The sequence below is a fragment of the Mus caroli genome, chromosome 14, assembly GCF_900094665.2.
Source record: "Mus caroli chromosome 14, CAROLI_EIJ_v1.1, whole genome shotgun sequence".
Taxonomy (NCBI): Eukaryota; Metazoa; Chordata; class Mammalia; order Rodentia; family Muridae; genus Mus; species Mus caroli.
The window spans coordinates 46,636,569-46,659,877 of record NC_034583.1 but is presented as its reverse complement, the minus strand read 5'-3'; the positions used below and the strand labels follow the sequence as shown (position 1 = coordinate 46,659,877).

The 23,309-nt window shown below is 45.7% G+C and overlaps 1 protein-coding gene across 1 annotated transcript; it reads right to left on the bottom strand.

The window, feature by feature from the left end:
• Window positions 1-465: 465 nt before the first annotated feature.
• On the bottom strand, window positions 466-15,475 carry LOC110309667 (dehydrogenase/reductase SDR family member 2, mitochondrial-like). The gene is made up of 11 exons (XM_021182398.1): window positions 15,414-15,475; window positions 13,550-13,631; window positions 7,882-7,953; window positions 6,864-7,017; window positions 5,445-5,622; window positions 4,318-4,419; window positions 2,901-2,971; window positions 2,065-2,116; window positions 1,416-1,550; window positions 1,038-1,093; window positions 466-769 (listed from the first exon to the last, which is right to left on the bottom strand). The coding sequence occupies exons 4-11, from the start codon at window positions 7,004-7,006 to the stop codon at window positions 658-660; spliced, it is 849 nt and encodes a 282-aa protein (XP_021038057.1). The 5' UTR covers window positions 7,007-7,017; window positions 7,882-7,953; window positions 13,550-13,631; window positions 15,414-15,475; the 3' UTR covers window positions 466-657.
• Between the last annotated feature and the right edge of the window lie 7,834 nt (window positions 15,476-23,309).

The following is a 23,309-nucleotide window of genomic DNA, read 5'->3' as shown; positions in this document are numbered from 1 at the left end:
GAGCCAACATCACATCTAGGCCATAAGAAGTTATGGAAATTTACCTGCTTAAAGGATGCCATCTGACAAAAGTTTTCTTTGGCAGACAGAATAACTTAGACATGGCAAAGGGACAAGAAAGGAGCCTGAGAAATTCATTCTGTGACCTCATCCTTGCCTGACTCCCAGTCTGCCTCCAGTTGGCCAAACTCACTTGGAAGCCAGAGATCAAAGGACTTGAAGTATCTACAGATTGTCCCAGGGCATAGAGTCAACACCAAGGAAAGGGTAGGCCTGGAAGAACAGATGGAAAGGCTCCTGCCTGATTTCTAACTTCATAGAAAAGGAATGAAAGAAGAGAGGGAGGGATTTTTAAAAATAACTGTTAGGTATGAGTGGCATTAGTAAGAAAGGAGAATAATCCAGGGAAGATTCATCTGGGTCAAGAGGGCAGTAGGTCAAGAGGCAAACAGGAACATGTCCAGAAGTGTCCAAACAAATTTATTCCAAATGAAATCTTTAAACACCTGCTTTCCTTCGCAACATTTCAGTAAGTATCCCTATATGACCTGGATCCTAAGCACAGCTTAAAGCTCTACATCTACATATTTCCCACCAAGTCCTGTGTCTTCTTCCACTTGAGGACTTTAACCCCAGTCTCTAACCCATGCTGTCTCTTCACAGTTTAGAGGAGAAGCCAGCCACCATGATGTTCTCCCCAGTGATGTAGCTGGCATCTGAGGAGCACAGGAAGGATACAAGCCCGGCACATTCTTCCGGCTCCCCTAACCTGTGGGAGAGAAGAGATGAGGTCACAGGAAACAGTAATGGGCTCTGACCTGGACTTCTGCAGTCCTCGATGGACACCTAGCATTCACCAACCTCAATGGGAGGGTAACAGTGGCTGCCGGCAAACCTGCCCTCCTGCCCCCAACTCGGGATTCCAAAAGGGGAAGCAGCTGGCAGAATAGCAGCTGGAATGAGGTCTTTTTCATATTGAAAAATAATTTTCCCTAGAAAGAGACACAGAGCACGGACAACCCCCGAGCCCGACCTACCGCTGCACTCCGAAGATTTTATTCATGTCAGGAAGCATGTTTGGCATCGTTTTCTCCTAGAAAGAGATTGCAGAACCAATGTCAGGCAGAGGACTGGTGATACGGTAGGGCAGAAACAGCATCGCGGCTGATCCATACCTCCATGGAGGATAGGATGAGCACCAGTCTGCTCAAAGAAGAAAGAGACCCTCATCCTTCAGCAGAAAAGTAAGGGACTGCTGCCCAAAGACTGACTCTGGCATGGGGATCTCGCTGCATGCCTAGGCTCTGTGGGCATCCATTCATATGGAAGACTGGCCCAAAAGGGACCAGAAGGTCTGTGGAGAGGGTGATGTAGGAGGGTGGGGACTGAGATCGGAAGGCGCATGTCATGCTCACCCGTAGGCTAAAGTCAGTCTTGATAATTCCTGGCACTAGGCAGTTGACTCTGATGCCCTTTGGAGCCAGCTCCATAGCCAGAGACTTGCAGAGCCCCAACAGAGCGGTCTTGCTGGTGTTGTAGACGCCCAGCTTCTGAGAAGCAAAGAATCAGTATGGTAGGAAGGGGTCTTCCCGGAACAAAGGTTGTTTCTGGGCTGCAGCTACAAAGATGTACCTGACTGTAGGCCTGAACACAGATTCTCTCCCCTTGTGCCTCACCACCCCAACAGTAGTATTTTCAGAGTCAGGTTCTCATCTAGGTTATCAAGTTGCTATCATGTATATCCAAGCTTGACACAGAGTATTGCACTGTTCTTTTGAGTAGTCGGTAAGAACACTAGAATTAGGAGATTCAGGGTTCTAGCCTGGCAGGAAGGCAAACTAGCATCACTTACAGGCAAATGGCAGATTTTTGCCCCTTGGAGGTAAAATGAGATCATACTATCTGACCTAGAGCATTCACAATTCCATCCCAGAGACACATAGTTTATTTCTATTTTATCTAGTATCAACAGTCAGTTAGTTCTCCCACACCCCGCTACAAGGTCTCACAAGAAATCAAGGCAGCTGGCGCTAACCCAGCTTACCAAAGGGTGCTCATACTCACTGGAACTGGTACATAAGCCACTCCAGAGGATACCAGAACAACGCTGCCTCCCCTTGAGGAGAAAGGGATGCGGAGTGAAATTAGAGATTCATTCGATTAAAAGAGTCAGGAAGCTGCTTTTACGCTAAGAGTAAACCAGTTCAGAGTTCACAGTGAAAATGTAAAAGGCTTAGCAACTATCTAGAACTTCGAGACGTAAGACATCTAAATTAGTGGACATTAAAGTCACTGCCACCCGATAAATACAGCCAGAGTGGTATCCCTTAGACAGGGCCCCCAAAGTGAGGTAGCACACCCAGATGGCAAAGCTCAAGTAATGTTCAGATGTTGAAGGGACCTCCGTGGAGTCAGTGGGTCATCAAGGAGTCCCAAGCTTTAACCAGCCCTGTGTAACCACAGGATACACAGAAGGAACAGGTTGTGTAGCAGGTCAGAAGAAGGCGTTCGTGGTGCCTTTAACCAGGAGAGAAACAAGTGAGATGGCCTACAATGGAAGGCAAGAGGGAGAGATGGGGACCCCAGACTGCTTCACTCTGAACCCTTCATACTAACAGATGTCACAAAAAGCAAGGTCCCTAAGATGAATGCCATAGGGCCTGAGAAAGGTCCTTTGAGGATATGGAAGGCAAGCCTTGTTCTCATCCCAGAAAGGATATCACAAGTCATGTCCTTGGGGGACACAGCAGGTCTAGAAACAAGACTTGTCCCAAATGACACACCTGTCACACACATACACACACCCCAATACATCTTCAACTACCTCGGCCTCTACCCAAGCATTTCCTGTGGGTAAAAATTAACCTATGTGGCCCCCACCAGTTCCCACACGCACTTACCTTCTGTTCTCCATGTAGGGCAGCACCTTGCTTAGCAACAGAGCTGGAGACTTCACATTTACATCCAGGATCTGAAATACCAAATAATACAGAAGTTGGGCTGTGGAGAGGGACACCACTATCTGGGGCCCTGTCCTGGAGCCAGACCAGGATTGAAGCTCCGTGAGTGCGGGAGGAAGCTAAGACACTGAGTCCTTTCACTGTGTGTGAGGGACAGAGTTTGTCTGAAGGAACCCATGCTTCTGAGGCCCCTAAGCTCTCTAGGCCTCAGAGAATTACCAGACTGTGTGGCCTAAGGATAATACCAATAATAGTAGTAACCCTTCTCATTGTTGGCTCCCATACTTCCACCACTGCCTTCCAGAGGAAAGGCTGGGGAAGCACAGGGAAGTGAGGGTGAGGAAGTTAGTTATCAGTGACTGACTGAAAGGGAGACTGGGTGAGAGAAAGGAAGTCTGTACTCAGCACCTATCCTACCTCAGGAAGTGTTAGGAACCGGGGCGGTGTTGCTCATTCATATACTAATTATCATGGATAATATTTTGGTTGGCTTAGGTTGGGTTAAGCCTTTTTGCAGTGTTGGAACTCCAACCCTGGTCATCTATAAAAAGAAAGAAAGAGAGAAAGAAAGAAAGAAAGAAAGAAAGAAAGAAAGAAAGAAAGAAAGAAAGAAAGAAAGAAAGAAAGAAAGAAAGAAAGAAAGAACTGGGGAAACCTGGATGTGGTTGGAGGGTGAGGTGGAGGGACTGGAAGGTGGATCAAGAAGAGCCAGAGAACATGGAAACCACAGAGGGAAACATGGGGCAAAGTCTACCAAGAGGAAATGGAGGGGTGGCCCACAGGAAGGGATTGGCACATTGATATCACGAGCCCATTCCTTGCCACTAGGGATAGAATGGGGCTCAGACATGATTAGTCACGGATGGGCTCTTCGGGATAACAGGGGTGGGGTCTGCAGAGGCAATAGGGGCTCCCTGAGTACTCAGTGACTTCCAGCTGGGATGGCAAAACTGGGGAGAGTCCCATCCGTCCGCTGTAGCTCTGCCCAGATGAGGTGACCCTCTGAGCTCCCAGAGACGCTCCTTGAAACAGCCAGACTCAAGGATTCACAGAGAGGCCAACTGACCCAGGTGTAACATTTTATAAACCTGAGCCAGAGTGTCTCTGCCATAGACAGACCCAGAAATCATTTTCTGGCATCTCAGGACTTAGGAACGGCGATCAGCCCAAGGAGATTCAAGATGTTCTACTGGAACCTGGTAGAGCCTGGGCCTGAATCAGGTAAGTCCCATCTTCATCTACCCAAGCCAATGCTGGCACAGCTATATGGAAACTCAGGTATGGTGTGGGCACATGCATTCTTAGAGTCACCAGTAGATGTCTACACCACTGAGGCTGTGTAAGGCACTCTGCTCACCTTGTCCCAGATCTGTTCACTGGCTCCCAGGGTGCTTCCCACCAGAGGGTTGACTCCGGCCACACACACAAGGAAGTCAATGCCCCCAGAATGCTTCAGGGCCTGCAGAGCAAATGATCGGGCATGGAGGTGAAGGAATGGGGTAAAGACCCAAAGAAAACCACCACTATGTTTTGAATCAGAAATATCTCCACAGGTTCATGTTTTGAATGTCTGTTCCCCAGCTATTGCACTGTTTGGGGAGGCTATGGATCTTCAGGAGGTGGAGCCTAGCTGGCACAGGGTCACTGACAGCAGTCCTTTGAGGGTTACACCCGGCTCACAGTACCTGCCACACTTTCTGCATGCTGGTATACTGTGATGGGAACAGACTTGGCCACATACTTCCACGCCCATGCCTTCCCAGCCATTGCCATGATGGACAGAAACCACAAACCAAGATAACCCTTTATTTAACTTGTTTCTGTCGGGTATTGTGACAACAGCCAACTAAAGCAGTGCTAACTGGCCATCCTGGGGCTGGGCCAGGCTGGAGCCAGATCCTGACAGAGACTGAATAAAATGGTGTCTCTTGCCTCCTGGGGTGAATATTGTTTCTGCCCTGTAAGGCGTCTCATTGGTCTCTGGGTCCCATCCTTCCAGACCTTTGCTCTCAGCTCTTCCGTTTCTAGTTAATTCCTTCTCTGCTGTCTCCTCTGATCTGGAAGGCCCCTCCTTTGTTTACTACAGCCCTGCCTGTTCCATGTTCCTTCAGATCCCACCTCACAACTCACTTCTTCTGGGGTGGTTACAGCAGGAGCTCCTATTTCAGAGGCTAGTCTAATGAACTAGCAATACAATCTATGTTGGGCCAGGGCTACACTGCTCAGACTTTATCGTGGAGACAGATCACTTGGGATTTGACAACTCCGGACCCTAGGAGGTTTTAGGCAAGATCCTTAGTTGTCTCTTTGCTTAGTATGAGCAACACTGCTGTCCCTACCTGTCATGGAATCTTTTAGTCACATCTCACTATCCTGAGAATGTGGGATTGGCTTCATTGACAGACATAGAGGGAATGTCTATGATTCCCTCAAGTCAGGGTTAGACCCATGTCCTTTCATCTGTCCCAGCCTGTAGCTCCTTACTGTGGTCACAAGGTGCTGGCGGTCCTCAGCCTTCCCCACGTGGCACATGGTGCCAGTCACACTCAGTCCCTCCTCCTTCAATATGGTCACGGCTTCATCTACATTCTCCTGCTTCCGGCTGCTGATGACCACATGTGCCCCATCCTGGGCCAGACGCCTGGCGATGGCAAAGCCAATCCTGTCGGCAGAAGAGGAGATGGTGGCGATGGTTTCAGCCCTCTCTGTCTTGTTCCCAGACAGACCCTGATGACTATGTCTCCCTCGTGTTGCCCAGAAGTGGCTTCCAGGTCTTCAGTAGCAGGCCAGAGAGATCGGTGAGCACATGCCACATGCTAGTCGTTCACAGTCTGCTCATTCCATTCTCACAGATGTACGTGTGATAAGTATATTATATCAATGAAGATATCTTTATGATTTTACTAAAAGGAACTTTGAAAAGTCATCTTCCATCAGAAGAGTCATACCCTTGTTGGCTATGGAGCCTACGAGCCTAAAGACTCAGCATGGCCGCTCTCTCCTGGCCCCAGGCTGGCATGGATTAGACTCTATCTAGATCTATTGCCTGCCCTCTAGGCTGCAATTTTAAAACTTCTCTTGGAGAATGTGTAACCCTCTAGGTCTCCTATCACTGAGGAGGTCTGAAGACTCTTAACTGGTATTGGTTAAACAACTATGATCAAGGAAGAGAAAAGAGGCATGTGCCCAGCATCTTGTCAAAATGATCTGGATAGCTGGGAATTTTAAATGTGTTTTATGTGTGATGAATACTGAGAATTGGGGGCACACAGAAAGATGTAAGCCATCACAGGGGCCTGGAAAGTCTAGTTCCTTCATTTTCCCAGGTGACGCTAAACATATGTTGATGATGTTGAGACCATAAAAAATCAAGAGGTTGATGAGCTTCCCCATCGGGGGATGGTAAGAACTCATTATGAAGAGCATAGCAATATGGGAGCCAGGGGACAACTGGAGGTGGGGGGCTGTGGGAACCAGGGTCATAGACCATTCTGAGCTGGTGGCAAGACACCTACACAGTCCTGGTGCCATAGGAAGTATGATGACAATGTCCTCTGTGTCTGAGGCACGATAGGTGTCAGGATTTTTTCTCTTAGCAGAGATTCACAAGACAGTGGCCGTGTTGGTGTGAAAGACAGGGAGGCAGATGTGCTGCTGTGATGGTAAAATCTTGATTATAGAGGGACTGTCCTACCGACGGTGGTAAGAGACTACATTTGGTCTCCGCGCTCTTCGTAGGATTCAGAAAACAGATCTTTTAAGGAGAGCTGTTGAGAAACAGAGTTAAACACCAGGCCTGTGTGATAGTTGTAGGGGAAGCTAGGATGCACGAGATGTGTGTGTCCTTGGAGACCATGGCAACGCCTCCTGGTAATGAGCCAGTCAATACCTCCAGTCACTCACCCTCTCGTGGAACCAGTGATCACAGCCACTTTCCCAGCCAGGGAGCGATTCTCATCCACTGTTTTGCTGAACCTTCGAGCTGAGAGAGGTAGACACAGAGAACCCCTAAAGGCCCATGGGATAGGCCTGAATATGGCAGCCATTGAAGAAAGACCTGTGAAGACAATCATGGTTACAAGCCACAGTGGGACTGCACTCTTCTGGACACTCCCTGGCGGGTGTTCCACCATCCTCCAAACTTTCCAGAAAAGCACAGAGCTCTTCACATACTTGCTGTAACATAGGCTCAAGGCAGGCTTCCCCCATCAGGAGCCACAGCATAGTATGTAACCAGGCATAGTGCTATGCTCTGGGAAGATGCCTGGGAGACACTTGCCTGACCTGTCTTCTTTCCTCCATTAAGGAAAATCATTTACAGGATGCTTCTTAGTATCACCTTCAGACTTCTTCTGCACATCCTTTATCCAAGCATTGAAATTTGCATTTTCTTTGAAGGCTCAAACCCAGGGTCTAATATACGTTAGGTAGGTACTCTGGGCTACATCCCAAGCCCTTGAGCATTGAACTTGTTTCTTCTCAGCATTTTCAGTTTCCAACCATTCCTTTACCTGGTACACTCTCCTCTCTCCCCTCAGCTTCCTCCCCCAAAAAACATCAACAACCCATTTGTCAGAGATAGTAAACTTACCAGCATGTCTAACAAGCAAGTTGCTTTCCTCAACACAGCTCTCCCACTCAACTCCATAGAAAGCCCAGCCATCCACTCCTTCCCTGTTCTCAACTCTATCACCAGACTTCTTTCACTACCCTTACCTCCTCCTGACCCAAAATCACACCTCCCAGACTCCTCTGCCCGAAGAGCCCGCATCACCTTGTCATTCTAACTGCATCAGCAGTACCTCATCTCTGAAGCCACCTCTCAGGCCAGCCCTCCCATCTCAAACCCTGCCTCACCATGCTTAATCTTCATTGTCAGTTTAATTGGATTGCAAAGTGCCTCTGGCGTTTAGGGGCTTACCTATGGACGTATCAATGAAGATGTTTCCAGAGAGGATTACCGGGAAGGAGGTGCCGTGAGTGCGATCCCCGACTGAGGAAACAGAGGAAAAAGAGAAAGTTGGAAGAGTCAAGTTTTGTCTTTGCTTCCTGAGGCACTGACTCGCAACCCCTGCCAGGCCTCTCCACCGTGATGAGCTCTATCCCTTCTTAAGCTAGGAGGTAAAACAAATCCCTGCCCCAGTGCATGGATCCCGTCAGGTACTGAGTCTCAGTTCGGAGAGAACTGATGAATGCATTCACTTGCCACATAGTAAGAAGAAACACCCAGTCTCCAGCCCAGCTGCCTCAGAAGCACACGTCAAGGCAAGTGGTTGTTTGGGGAGGCGGTCTTGGGAAGGGAGGCGGTCTTGGGAAGCAATGTTAAATTTGGAGTGGAGTAGACGAGAGGAAAGAGAAAAAAACCTAGGAAAGGTGCGTGTCTTAGACCTCTGTGGTCTACTATCTCTGCTGAGGAGCTCTGAGCCACTGATTCAAATGTCAGCGGGAATCCAAGGAAACTGATGGTATTTAGGTTGGATGAACATTGGCGGTGCCTGCAGGACTTCAGGCTCTAACACGAAATTTACCTTCTAGGAAACTCACGAATCCCATACAAGCCAGGAGAGGTAACCTTCCTGGTATATCTCCAGCACCTGTCAGTCGGTGATGGATGCCATACTCAGCAGGGAAGGTTTGAAGACACAATACTCTTGTGCTCTTGAGATACAAAGCAACAAAACCAAGTTCCATAACCCCCAAGAAATGTGTGATATATCAACCTAAGCATTATCATGAATGAAGATTAATGCCCAGGGATTAAGAATAAGGGGAGGGCCTTTGGGAGAATCGAGGTGGAGCTTGAGGGTAGAACAGCCTACACTAGAAAATAGGACTGAAGACTTCCCCAGGTACAAAGTGAGCTGGGGGAGGTGACTGGCATAGGAGAGCAAACAGCCTAGGTTTCGGGGGATGATGTGAAACCATGGGGCAGTAAATGAATGATAGCAAAAATATCCCTCTGGGTCCTAGTAACTAAAAACTCCTTATCACTCCTCATATGCCTAGCTTCGTCTTGACTTAACCCTTACTAGACTTTCTGATTGGTCTTCCAGTCTTTGTGTACAGATTAAGACCAAGCAAAAACAATGACTTAGTATAGAAAGCTAACCTAGCCTTTATTGGGAACAGGGTCATGAGTCTCTAAAACTTGACAGGGTCACAGCTGTTCTCAGCATAAAGCTTTAAGCCACCAATCACCTTTGATCAAAATTTTTGAATTTTAAGGCAAGTTCAATCTTGTTTATCTCAAGGAGTGTTAGGGAATAAATTCTGTCATCTTACAAATCGTGTGGAGGCTTTACCCTCCAGGGCCTTGGGTGTCACCATGCTTGGAGAGGAAGCCATCAAAGAGATGATCATGTTGAAACAATGTTGTAGGAGATAATGAAACAATCTGACTAGCGTCATTAGGAGAAGGTGGAATTTAGCTATACCAAAGGGACAGTAGATATTTGTACAGGCTTACATGAAGACAGTGACAAGATGGCCACCTGCAAGTCACTGGGAGATGTCAGGAGAGATTGTGGACTTACAGCTTTTCTGTGGCTTAAGACACCTGGCCTTGTTACCAAATCCTGGTAACTTAGTGTTAACAGCAACAAAGGGGGAAACAAGCCAATGATTTTCTGTGATACCTCATTTCTCCCAACTCTCCTTTTACCAAGAGATACACGCATAAGAAGAAACCATGACCTGCCAGAAAACAATCTGGAGAAAAACAAAAATAAAAAACAAAGCCTGGGAGGTTGGAAATGCAGTTCAATGGAAGAGTGAGGCGCTTGCCAGCAAATGCAAGGCCCTGGGTGCTCTCACAACACACCAGGGAAAAGAAACCAAAGAAATGAATCCACAAGTCTCAGGTCTGTCGATTCCTGGAGCACAGAGGTGTTGGTAAAGTGAGTAAAAGAGATGGGGCTTCCTCAGTGCAGCAGTAGCATCTGAGAAACAACCAAGGCCATGCAAGACAACAGCCATGCTTGCATATTTATGCTCTGTCCCCGACCTGCCAGGATTTACCACATAGTGAATCATGTGTGCCCATTTTTGGTCCAGAAAATGTCACCATTTTATGTCTGTTCCTCTGAAAGAAAATGATGAACAAAAAGAAGCATCTCTCTGGCTTGCAACTGCACAATGCATCCCTCATTCTAGTCCGAGTCAGTGCTTGACAAATGTCTACATAGAAAATAGATAGAGGAAGTCTTTCTGGTCTCTTTGATGATGTTTCAGTGTTGCAGAACACTCTGCAGGCAGGACAAGCTGTAAATGGAAGGTTTTATGACTGGTTTGGTGTCCCAATCCCTCCACTTGAGGTCCTGTTTTGTTACAGAAAGATCAGAAGAACCAGAAGGGGTCAGGGATAGCACAAGGACACGGTAACACAGAATCAGCACAAATCAGCAAAAGGCCACAGAATCAACTGACCTGGACTCATGGGGGCTCACAAAGATCAGGGAGCCTACAGGGGTCTGACCTAGGTCCCCTGCATGGAATGTTATAGCTGAGTAGCTCGGTGTTCCTGTGCACATCCTAACTGGGAGCGGGGACTGTTCTTGACTCTTTTGCCTACTTGTGGGACCCTTTCTCTCCTACTGGGTTGCCACACCCAGCCTTGATGTGATGGTACGTGCCTGGTCTTATTGTAGCTTGGCAAGACATGTTTGGTTGATGTCCCTGGGAGGCCTGTTTTTTTCTTAGGGTGGAATAGATCTGGGGTAGAGGGGAGGTGGAGGGGGGGGGAGAGAATGAGGAAAGGAGAGGGGTGAGAAACTGCAGTTGAATATAACATATGAGGGAAGAACTTTATAAATGGAAAAAGAAAGAAAAAAGATAGAGGCTGGAGGTGTTGCTTGGTAAGAGAATGCTTGTCTAACAAGCACAGACCCTGGGTTCGTTCCTTAGTACTAGAGAGAGGGAGAGAAGAGGGAGAGGAAGAGAAGAGGAAGAGGGAGAGAAGAGGAAAGGGAAGGGGAGAGGACTGGAGGGGAAGGGAGAGAGGAGGAAAGGGGAGGATAGCTGAACCCAAATAAGTGGTGGTGTTACCAAAGTGACCAATTAAATCTCTACTTCAGTCGTCCCTTTTGCCCCAGATCACCAGATGAAAATTATTTTTAAAAAATTCAAACCAACGTGGTAAAAAGAAGGCTCATAAAAATTATAAGGAATGGCTGGAGAGATGGTTCAACTTGTAAGAGCACTTGGCTGTTCTACCAGAGACCTGAGTTGTGTCCCGGGCACCACACTAGGCAGGACCTGGTACCCAATCCTGGCCTTCAAGGGCACCTGCATCCATACCCACATGTAGGCACATAAATATGAGTATGCATAAATTATGAGTACACATAAGTAGAGTTTTTGATATTTTAAATAACTATGAGAAAAAAATTAAAGACAAATGGGATTATCTCACAAGAAAAACTCACAGCCCCAAACGCCTTCAAAGGATGCTAAGGTGGGAACCACTGTAGATGCTCTGAGGCAGTGGACACAAGAAGCAGGCATGTCTATGGTCCAAACAAGACTTTTGGAGAAAAATCAAGGGACATCCTCCTGTTAAGAAATGAGCAAGGCCTGCAAGAGAGCTCAGTGAATAGTGACCCCATGAGCCACCAAGCCCAACAGCCTGAGTCTGAGCGCCAGGAACCTATGCAAAGGAAGAAGAGCACTGATCCATGCTGGTGTGTGCATACACACAAACAAACAAATAAGCATAAGAAGATATCAGTATGAACAGTTCACGCAACAGATGCCCTAGGGCACAACCAAAGCAACACACCAAAAATGAAGGAGCCTTTAAACTAACTGACAACAGTGAGACAATCTTTTAATTCAACAAGCTAATAAAAGATAAACACCGCCATGGCAATGGTGGCCTGCACCTTTGATCCCAACACTCAGGAGGCAGAGGCAGGTGGATCACTTGAGTTTGAGGCCAGCCTGGTCTACAGATGGAGTTCCAAGACAGCCAGGGCTACACAGAGAAACCCTGTCTCAAATAAGCACAAATAAAACCATGCCAAAAGAATGGGAAAGTAAAAGTACTCACTGAAATTAAAACCTGAAAAAGCTAGTTATGGTGACAAACACCTGTCATCCCAGAACATGGGGACCGGAGGCAGAACTGTGAGATTCAGGCCAGCCTGGGCTATGTGGTAAGGTTTTTAATCCCCTGCTTCCCACTCCATCCCAACAAAGGAAAAAGAGAGCGTGGAGGAGGCAGCACCTGCTATTGCTAAAGGCTTTGTTACTTCTTAAAGACATGGCCAATCCTAGAGCTGGAAACAGGGAAAATATAAAGTAAGCTTGGGCTACCTTGTTGTGCCAGAATATTAGTGACCACTGAAATAAATCAATAAGCAAGCAAATCAATAAAGCAAGGAAATATATCTTTAAAAACCAAAAGGATAGAGTTGTGGGGAAGGGCACAGGGGACCACCTGTAAGGCCCAAGCGACAGAATAAAGGACAACACATTGGGTTTTAACTCAAAGAACACATAAATAGGTATGTACGTGCACACTAATTGCCCAACATTGACTAAGCTCATCACAATGGAACTCTCCTTTTAAAAATAAAAATAAAAAGGCATGGTGACACATACCTATAATTCAGGCACTTAGGAAGATCATGGCTCAGGCCATCTCCCACTATACAGCAAGTTCGAGGCCAGCCTGTGCTACAGGAGACCTGGGGTGGGTGGATAGAATGGTAGGTGTGGAGAAGAAACAAGCATTTGCAGAAGAATGCTCTCTGCAGTTGTTCCTTCTTATAAGGAAAGTGAGGTGGGCTTGGAGCCTTATTTCCAAAGAGCATCGAAGAGAGAAAACAATAAATTAACTTTGCAGTGGAGAAATCTGGCAGACACTTCCAAGTGATTATGGTGACGTCACCACAAAAATAAATAATGACAACATTGTGTATCTCCTGACAAAATAAGAGGCCACTTTCACCCCGGTATTTCCCTCCCTAAACCCACCAGTCCAATTAGGAAGACATCTAACAAACTTAAACTCTTCAAAGCTGTGAACAACATGAGAAGCAAGAGCCTGCTGGATTGTCTCGGAGAGGAAGGAGCAAAGAAGGAGATACCAGGATTAGACACGGTGTGGCATCGTGGACTGAGTCCTGGACTCATATGAGCATTAGTGTGTTGGGGGAGAGTGGGAGGCAGAATCCAGAAAATGGGAACAAAATACATAGTTAGCTGTAGAACCACATCAAGGGCTTTGATGTTGTTTTATAGGAAACTGACCATAGACAGCAGGCAGCAGGGTGGATGCTGTTTGTGTAACCTTTGCTGTCTTCCGGTGAATCTATTACAACTACAAAGTAAACAAGGATGCTCTTTCTTCCTGAGCTCAGCGAACTTGCAAAGGCAATTTCTTGAACATTGAACGCAGAATTTGGCAAGGATTATTAAAGTTGTGAAAAGTCAGCTCTGGGGGCTTGCAAGATGGCTCAGTGGGTAAGAGCACTGACTGCTCTTCTGAAGGTTCTGAGTTCAAATCCCAGCAACCACATGGTGGCTCACAACCACCAGTAATGAGATCTGATGCCCTCTTCTGGTGAAGTCAGCTACAGTGGACTTACGTGTTTTGGGCTGGAGCAAGCAGGGACTGAGCGTGCGGAGGCTGACTGGAGCAAGCGGAGTTGACCAGAGCAAGCAGAGGTCCTAAAAAAAATTCCATTCCCAACAACTACATAAAGGCTCACAACCATCTGTACAGCTACAGTGTACTCACATACATAAAATAAACAAATAAATAAATCTTTAAGAAAGAAAGAGAGAAAGAAAGAAAGAAAGAAAGAAAGAAAGAAAGAAAGAAAGAAAGAAAGAAAGAAAGAAAGAAAGAAAGGTCAGCTGTTACTGAACAATTTTTAATTAGCTTTGGGGAAGAGTGAGCCACTTTTGTTAGAAATGAATTTGGGGGTCTCAGGAAAATGACCACACAAGCCTAAGTATTTCAGCAGGACAAAAGGCCTCTTTTCTGCAGAAGGGTGCATAGTAAGGGCCTTGTGCAGCCCCAAGTGGTCAGCACCGGGCCCCACATGCTTCCTGGGTAACTGCAAAAGGCACAAGTTAAGAACAACTTCCAAAACCGGGCTGCGAACAGGAACCTGCATTGATTTCCAAAAGAGCTGGCTCTGGAGGAATTTGTACTTCTGCCAAGTGGCTTCTTTACAATTCTTTGTAATGGAGTTCAGCCTCATTTAACCCTTTCCATTCCCCACACTTGTTTGTAAGTTGGCATATTATTCAATTTTCTTACATAATATGCCACACATTTGCAGTGGGATCTGTAGCAACTTCGGAGATGGCAGGATTCCCAGGAGACCCCAAAAGACTCTTCCAGGTCTAATGCGCTCTAGTCTAGCCCCATGGTTCCTCCATCCTCTGCCCTGGCTTGGTGGGAGCAAAGTCTAGGTCTCTGTGAAGGGAGCAGCTCAGAGCACTGGTGTCTCTAGATTAGCTGATAGTTTCACAGTGAAGAATTGAGATTCCATCTTTTATGTCCCGGTACACTGGAAATGACCGGAAATGGTTATCCATTCCTCCAACAAAAGTGTGTGCAGGTGAGATCGGGAGTATTCAGGGTGGTATGGCCAAGACAGTAGAGCAAGCCCTGGTGGCATAGGTGTGGGGGAGTGAGCCCAACAGTGAGAGAGGAGGTGAGCTGACCCTGACCCTTGCCAACTGTGCTACTTGGGTGAACTGTCGCTGCCTCTCACCTAGGCAGTGCTGGAGAGTGTGGTGAGGAAGAGCTGACACCCATGTGTAAGAATAGGAGAGTTGTCAGGTTTCCACCCAGGCCCAGATCCAGGGCTTTGAGTTGGCCCACCCCAACATCTTCCCCATCTATGAACTGCTGGTGTGTGTGAAGAGTCTGGTCCTCCAGAAGGAAAGCTGTAAGATCTGCACAATATAGGGCAATAAGAAGATATCTGACAGGAGTCCTGGTGAGGATCAGTACTGGTAGTGTAGCAGGAGCTAGTGGCCTCTAACCAGACCAATGAGCCATTGCAATGAGTATTTGCAAGAAAAGCTGTTTGGGCAAAAGAGTATACTGTATGATACACTGTGACACACGGAAGTTTACATGGTGGGATATTTTGTTTGTTTTCTTTTGGGGGGAAAATTGCAAGAGTGAAAGGAGGATATGGAGGGACTGGAAGACGACTGGGGTTAGGGTGCATGATGTAAAATGCACAAAGAATCAATAAGAAGTTCTGGAAAGTGAGTGCAGGCCTTTGGACATTCCCTGTCTGTGGGCTCACACTTCCAGTAATGCACAGTGCAGTTACTGACCGCCCCAATCCTCTGAAAGCCAACTCTCTCCCTTTCAGCAGAGGACCTGTGCTAAGAGTGTGGGTCCTAGAAGCCTCTGATCTCCCTAAACTCTACAGCCCTCCATTTCTGGGGTCAGGGAGCCTTGGAAGAATATGACAAGCCTACCTCGGGCCAGCGGACTCAGGCACTCAGATTCCTGGAGGGATGTCTCAGGCTGCAGCAGTCACAAAACTACGCTGGTGACAGCCGCCTGCTTTATAGAGGTCTATCCCATCCTCTCTCGCTTCTCAGTCGCCGCCCTTAAGATCACCCTGCTTATTTTCTGTAACACTCCCAAACCCTTTTGATGACTCACGTTGTGCCCTTAGAACTACCTCAGAGTAACCCCCTGAGGCACACCCTCCTACCGCCCCAGATGGGTCCCTAGTAACAAGAGATTCGGAAGAAGACCACTTTATTCCTAGAGTCATTACAGAGAAAATGACAATTGCAGTAAGAGAGAAGACCCAGAGAACTGAGTTAGGTTATGTGTCAGTACATATCTATTAAATAAATGCAAAAAATATTTCTTTTATATATATAAATTTATATCATATAGAACCAGGGCAATAGATATCCAAGTGGCCAAGAGGTCCTAAAGGAAACTGTCACAGAAAAGAAATCCTGAAGAGCTGTGACCACCAGGAAACACTTCAGCAGATTTTTATCAAACTCACCACATTCTAGAATCTTTTCCTTTTTCTTTTCTTTCCCTTCTTTCTTTCTTTTCTTTTTTTAAGATCAAATCCACTCCATTCTAACCTACCATTTTGACCCCTCCCGAGGCATATTTGTCACAGAGCACCAGATGTTTCTGCCAGCGGCACACGCCTCCTCCTGGCATCTTTGTAAACGTTGTTCATTCTCCGCAGGTTCCCTAAGACCTCAGGCACTGTTGTGCAATGTTTAGGTACTCGGGAATCATTTGCAGATTGAAAGGCTGTCACCTCACAATGGGGTACCGTGAGTTTTAGACATGTGCTTATCTCTTCTTTGAAAGTGGTGACATCCCTACATATAGCATACACCAAGTCTATTGGGAAACATTTCAAAGATGAAGAACCGAGCCGGGTGATAAAGCTGCTACTCACATTTGACAAGCACTGACATTTCTTCCTGTTTTCTCCAACTTCTATTTAAACATTTAAAAAAAATTATTAAAACTTGAACAGAAGTTCTGCGCCTCTTCCGTATCCCATTCCCGTCTCCCTGACTTCCCAAAAGGCACCATCCAGAGGTTACCTGCTTCCCTCTTGTCCCCAAGTTTGCATCTCTACTGCGTATGCAGCAGTGCACACAGAGCATTTCTCTTGCTTTGGTACTTTACTAAGCATGGTATTATCACTCTAAACATACGAAACTTCCTAGTTCTCTGCAGTCTTAGGACTTGGCTATTGAACTGGACAAGTAGCTTCTCTAGTTTATTCATTTGTGCAGCTATAACTATTGCACAGGCATAAAATTAGCCTATTCTTTCTCCCTGCTGATGGACAATTAATTGTTTAAACTTTGATTGATTACAAAAAGGAAAAAAAAATGTTACTACACCATCCTGTGAAGTTCCCCCTTGCACCAGATGTGAGCTGCTCTCCAGAGAGCACACTTGGAAGGAGGCAGATGGACCCAAGGGCACATGGGTCACCAGCGCAAGCTCAGTGTGCTAAATTCACGTCCACCGGGCAAATCTTTAGTGCAGTCACTCTGCCCTGATTCACTTCTTTAGTGACCCACTCTCATCATTAACTCCCTGTGTAACTGAGGATGACTTTGAACTTGTGACCCTCCCACCTCTACCTCTGAGAGCTGAATTATAAGAGTGTACCACCACACTTGGTTTGCGCAGTGCCGGGGATCAAACCCAGGGCTTCATACTTGTGAGGCAAACATTCGCCCAACTGGGCTATCTATACCACTGGTCTCTCTTATTCCTTATAGACAATTCTCTCATAGCCTTTTCTTTCCTTAAATTCCTAACATCATTTGGTTCTGCTCTTTCGATTGATGACCTTGCTTCTTATGGAACAGGGAAGAAGGTGCAACAGAGAGACTGCTCATCCCCTACCTAGATCTCAAACTCTCTGCTTTCCCTCCGTGGATAAGCTGCAGCCCTCTGATATAAAGCTGACCTAAGCCTGACCTCTGAATCCTTCTCACCTCAAGGATGTTGTTCTTTGCTGACTTAGCACACAAACATTCTGTGTTGGCTCTCAAACTTGGGACAAACAGCTAATTCTGGTGTATATTCAACATATCAAAGCGTACCTGGTCAGCCGGTTCTCCCAGCACCCCTCAGTTCCTACCTGTTACAGAGTGTGGCTGGCATACCCTAAACTTCTCCAGTCCCAGTGGCTGGGCAGCCCTTCCCCCAACTGCCTTTCCCTATATCACCCAGCCATTTTGGTGACCTGGTCTTTTTGTCTACCCTTTACCCTCCCTGGCCTTTTGGTCTTCTGCTTCTCCCCTCTCCCCTCCCCCCACATCCCTCCTCCCTCTCCTCACATGGTCCAGCCTACTGCGACCACCCTGCGTAAGTGGCGACATCCTCTGAGATCAGTCTCTGTCCCCTTTCCCTGCTTACTTATCCCGCATGACGTTTATCGTCACCTAACATACTAAGCACGTATCCCTGTCTTGTGAGTACAAATCATCTAAAGGAGCAGGACCTTTGCTTCATTCATTGCTGTGTGCTCAGCGCAAGGCTTAGCGTGTGATGGCAGCTCGACGAATATTTGTTAAATGAATCAACGAATTCTTTTTCCGGAGAGTGAAAGGATTGTATTTACTATATTTAATTTTTTGAGATGAGGTCACATTCTGTAGCCTTGGTTGTCCTGAAACTCACTCTTGTTCCCTAGAATGGCCTCAGGTCCCCACAGATCCCCCGACCTCTAATTCCCAAGTCCTAAGACTAAAAGGCTTGTGCCATATGTGCCCAGCTACACTTAATCTCTAATTCAACCTCAAATTGTTGTTAAATGTGGCTAAAGCTGAAGTCTAAAGGGCTGGGATACAGTTCAGTTGCTAGAGCACCTGCAATAGATTAAATTCCAAACACTACAATAATAACAACAGAAATTTGAAGTAGAGATCTACTTCATCTTTCCGTTGACACCCGGCAATGCCGCGGTTACTCATTGGCTAAGCCCTCATTTGAGGATGATGTGGAGTACTGCTCTGTTATTTATAACACTTCCAAGGCTCTATCTCTAAGTTCTCGATTCCAAGGTATTGACCTAGTCTTCTATCCTCTATCCCAACAACTTGGTGTTTTATTTTTCATGGCACTGCAAAAAGACTTTACCTATTAAGGCATGAATTGCTTTATTTTATTTCTATTTAGCAAAACCGTTCATTTGCTGTTCTCAAAGTTTCAATTTTCCATATGAAGTCCATTCAAACGACAACTATCAGGCCCAGCCTAGTGGTGCTTTTCTATGGGCCTGGCCCTTACAAGGCTGAGGCAGGAAGACCATAAGTTTGCAGCTAACCTAGATTATATAATAGGGGCTGGAGAGATGGCTCAGTGGTTAAGAACATTGTCTGCTCTTCCAGAGGACCAAGGTTCCATTCCCAGCACCCACATGGTGGCTCACAATAGTCTGTAACTCCAGTTCCAGGGGATCTGATATCTTTTTCTACCTTCTGTCTATGAGAACACTAAGTACAAATGTGGTGCACAGATGTATATATGTATGTATGTGTGTGTGTACATATATATATACAAGCATAAAATATTTTAATAGATGAATATTTTGACGTATTAAAATAGGACAGATAGGTATATTTATGCTGTTGAGTCTTCTCAGATATGGAATATCTCTTCACTTCTTCAGGTCTTCATTTTGCTCTTATATACATTCTCTCTCCTTAAAGATAGTGAGAAAACTGGACATAGAGAGCCGGCTCAGTAGTTAAGAGTGCTTGCTGCTCTTCCAGAGGGCCTGGCACCCAAAGGCACTGCATTCACATGTACAAGCCAACAGTCAGACACATACACACACACTTTAAGATAAAAATAAAACTCTTCAAAATATATACTGAAAAAATCTGTAATATTTTTATTCATATGTCCATACATATATGTCAAGTGGTACCTTTTGCTTTCATGTTTTAGCTAGAATTGTGTGTTATGGCAATACTGTTGATTTTTACATCTTCATCTCAGTAGCCTTCCCAACTCTAATTTCTTTTTATAGATGTTATGCATCAGCAAAAATTTCTCTTAAGCTCTTATTTTTCACTCTGTCTTTATCTTAGTGTGCGTTGCTGTTAAGTGATAGGGTACTTAACTCAGTATAGTGTTAAGTGGTAAAAATACTGTGTCATATTCCTGCCTTCATTAGGAGTACAGTTAGGATTCACCATAAGGTGGCACGTACTGTAGATATTGAATTGGGGGGGTCTGTATTGGGTTGGGGAAATCTCTTAATCCCATTTTTAAAGTTTTTAAAATTAGAAATAAATGTTAAAAACCTAGATAAGACATTGGCTTCTACTGGAATATCACATGAAGACTCTGTTGGAGAACTGGATCATGATAAATTTGCCATTGGTGAACATTCCTTGAATTCTTGAGACGACTGCATGGCTGGGATTTAACTTGCGCAGACACTATTATAACAATTTTGTGGGTTTTGCATCTATACTTATCACTGAATTTGACACAATTTTTTCTTCAGGTTTTAAATTAATCGTTTAAAAGTGAGATGGGGGTCAGATGCTACTTGAGTGTACACAGCCACAAGAGAAGATCATTTCAGCACACGCAGTTTAAAAACAAAGATAATCTTCAAACCATGGCTTTGCAGGAATCCACCAGGGAAGTGAAGCAGCCATGCGCAAAACATTCAGAGGAGGGGTGGCAAAGGCCTTTGGATAAAAGGTGACACACATGACCTAGTTCACTTTTGTCGGTACATGGGAGCAAGAGGCGACAGCCACAGAAGTGGGAAAGGGAAGCTATGAAGTTTTTAAAGAGTTTGTAAAGGCCATAGCTCTTACCACCAGGCCTCAGCTTTGGCATTATTGTCAATTTGTGCTGGATAATTATAATTATTTTGTACAGAAGTTTGTTCCATGCACTGCAGTGTGTTTAGCAATATTGCTGGCGTGTACCCATTGCATGCAGTAGTACTTCCTCTCCCACTTATGACTACCAAAAAATGTCTGCAGACATTGCCGAACATCTCCTGAAAGACACGCCTGTTGCGGATAGCCCTGGGGCTAATTAAATTTGTTGTTAATTCTGTTCTCCTGTGAGGGGCTGAGACCAAGGAATGAGTCAGCACTCAGGTGATTTCCTGTAAACCTGCTTCCCACCTTAATTTATAAATAAAGGCTAGAGCCAGTGATTGGGTGGAGAAAGAGGGGAAGGTGGAGCTAAAGGTTTAGGGAAGAGAAAAAAGAGAAGAGAAAGAAGAGAAAAGGAGAGAAAAAGAAGGATGAAGAGGAGGAGGTGGGAGGAAATCTGAGCAGAAGCCCCTGGCCTGGAGAAACCACAAATTATATGGGGTCTCTTATATGGGGAAGATGGTAGTGTAGCGGTAGATCTGCCCAATCTAGGCACACAGCATGTATTCATATTACTTGAGTTGTGTTTTCATGCCCTGGGCTTATTTGGGTTGGAGATTTACTGCAACACACGCCACCCTCGGTTAAGGACCACAGGTTTTAGAACAAGGAAACCAAGATATAAGGAAGTCCTCACTCACTTGTGACTTCTTCCCATGGTCCCACCATCATCCCACAACCTCCAAAACAGCAACGCTTGCTGGGGACCAGGTGCTCAAACACATAAGCCTATGGGACATTTCAAATCTAAACAATAAAAGATCAAATTATTTAAAATCATAGTTAGCCGGGCAGTGGTGGATCCTTTAATCACAGCACTCGGGAGGCAGAGGCAGGTGGATTTCTGAGTTCGAGGCCAGCCTGGTCTACAGACTGAGTTCCAGGATAGCCAGGGCTACACAGAGAAACCCTGTCTTGAAAAATCAAATCAAATAAAATCAAATCAAATCATAATTATATGCATGGTAACACAGAAGTCCAAAAAGATAGGGTAAAAAATGAGAGGCAGGGGAAAAGGGAGCCCCAATTTTAAAAGGAGAGATCATCAAATTAGATACAAAATATGTCCAACCAATATGTTGTTTCTTAGGAGGTCACTATGAATTCAAAGAGGTGCTGAAGAGACAGATCCACCGATATAGTGTCTGCCTGCAAGAATAAAGATCCGAGTTGGATTCCCAGGACTCATACTAAAAATCCAGGAGTGGTGGCACATGCTTGTACTCCTGCATCGGAGAGGCAGAGACAGGTGGATCCCTGGGGATCGCTGGCCAGTCAGGTTAGCCTAATTGCTAAGCTCCAGGCCAGGGAGCGATGCTGTCTCAAAAACTAAGGTGGACAGTGTCTGGGGAACAGCACCCAAAGCTGACTTTTAGCCTCTGTGCTCTTCTACACACACACACACACACACACACACACAAGAAATATGGGACCAAAACAGCTTTAAAATAAAAATGGGCAAATAGAAATTTTGTAAGCACTAATTAAAAGAAGCATGATGAAGCTGTATCAGTATTGAAGTTGATTGATTTCAAAATAAAGATTACCTGGGGATTAAAAAGAAGTATTATATAAAGATCCCTGTCAGTTATGGTCCTCACTTAGATGAAATACCTAAGAGGAACAGCTTAGGGCAGGAATGGTTTGCTTTTCCCTTTTTTAAAAATTATTTTAAGGTGCATCATGGTAGGTAAGGCATGAGAGTCCACAGCAACAGCAAGAGGCTAGACCCCTTGTGTCTTGGTGGTTCAGGATGCAGGCAGGAAAGCACCAGGAATGGAGCAGGGTTTCCAACCTCACAGTCCCATCTCAGTGACCCATCTCTGCCTGCCAGGGTGCCACAGCCTCCAAAATCAACACCACTAACAGAGGACCAAGCATTCAAACACATTTTAGGTCCAAACCATAACAAGATCAGATCTCCAAAAAATATAATGTATATGCATCGAAGAAACAAAGTCCAAAAAAAAAATTAGGGAAAGATTAATGAGTTAGAAAAAGACATAGAAAAATGTTACTCACAAGGGAAGACAGTTGCTGACATAACAAGGGAACAGAAAATCAATAAGGACAGAGAAAACCTAGAGAACACCATCAATTCCACCTGACTGACAGGCAGAGACCACACCTCTCAGAAGAGACATCACATTTTCCCAAAGCACACTTGGACCCAATGTCACAGGAGATGAGATCCTAAGAGAAAAAGCAAACCCCAGTAAGTCTGATTACTTTTATTTTATTATTGTATGTGTTGAATGTTTTGCTTGCATCTTATGTCTGTGTACCACATTCATGCAGTGCCTGAGGCGGCCAGAAGAGGGTGCTAGATCTTCTGGGACTGGATTTACTGAAGGTCATGAGCTGTCAAGTATGTGCTGGGAATTGAACCGGGGTCCACTGGAGGAATACTCAATGCTCTTAACCACTGAGCTCTGCACCTCCAGGCTGCCACCATCCCCAACAAATTTAAACTGGCTTCAAATCATACCATCATGTTCTCCATCCCCAACAGTTTTAAACTGGGAGGAGATAAGATACCTGAGGAGACCTTGACTATCTGGAAAGGAATTGGCACATTGCTGAGTGTTCGGGCCCCCAGAGAGTTCTTCATTAAATGAAAGTGGAAAGACATCGCTATTGTGTATGACCCACAGGGGCCAAGTGAGTCTTTCTCTCTTTTCCAAAAACAGATTTTGTAAGAGAAGATGATCCATTTCTTGCTGTGAAACCATCTTGCTCTCATGCATTTGAGAGGAGACGGAGGGGTGAAACTGAACGCTTGACTTGGTCCCTAACGGTTTTGATTCTCTCCCTCCTTTTTAAGGCCTTGTTATTATGCATCCTCAGCCCCTTTCCCACCTCCGCCCAGCCACAGGCTTATGCTGCATCATCTTACTATGTGGCTGAGGCTGCCTCAGCCTCCCTGGTGCCTGAGCTCCACCATAACTTGCT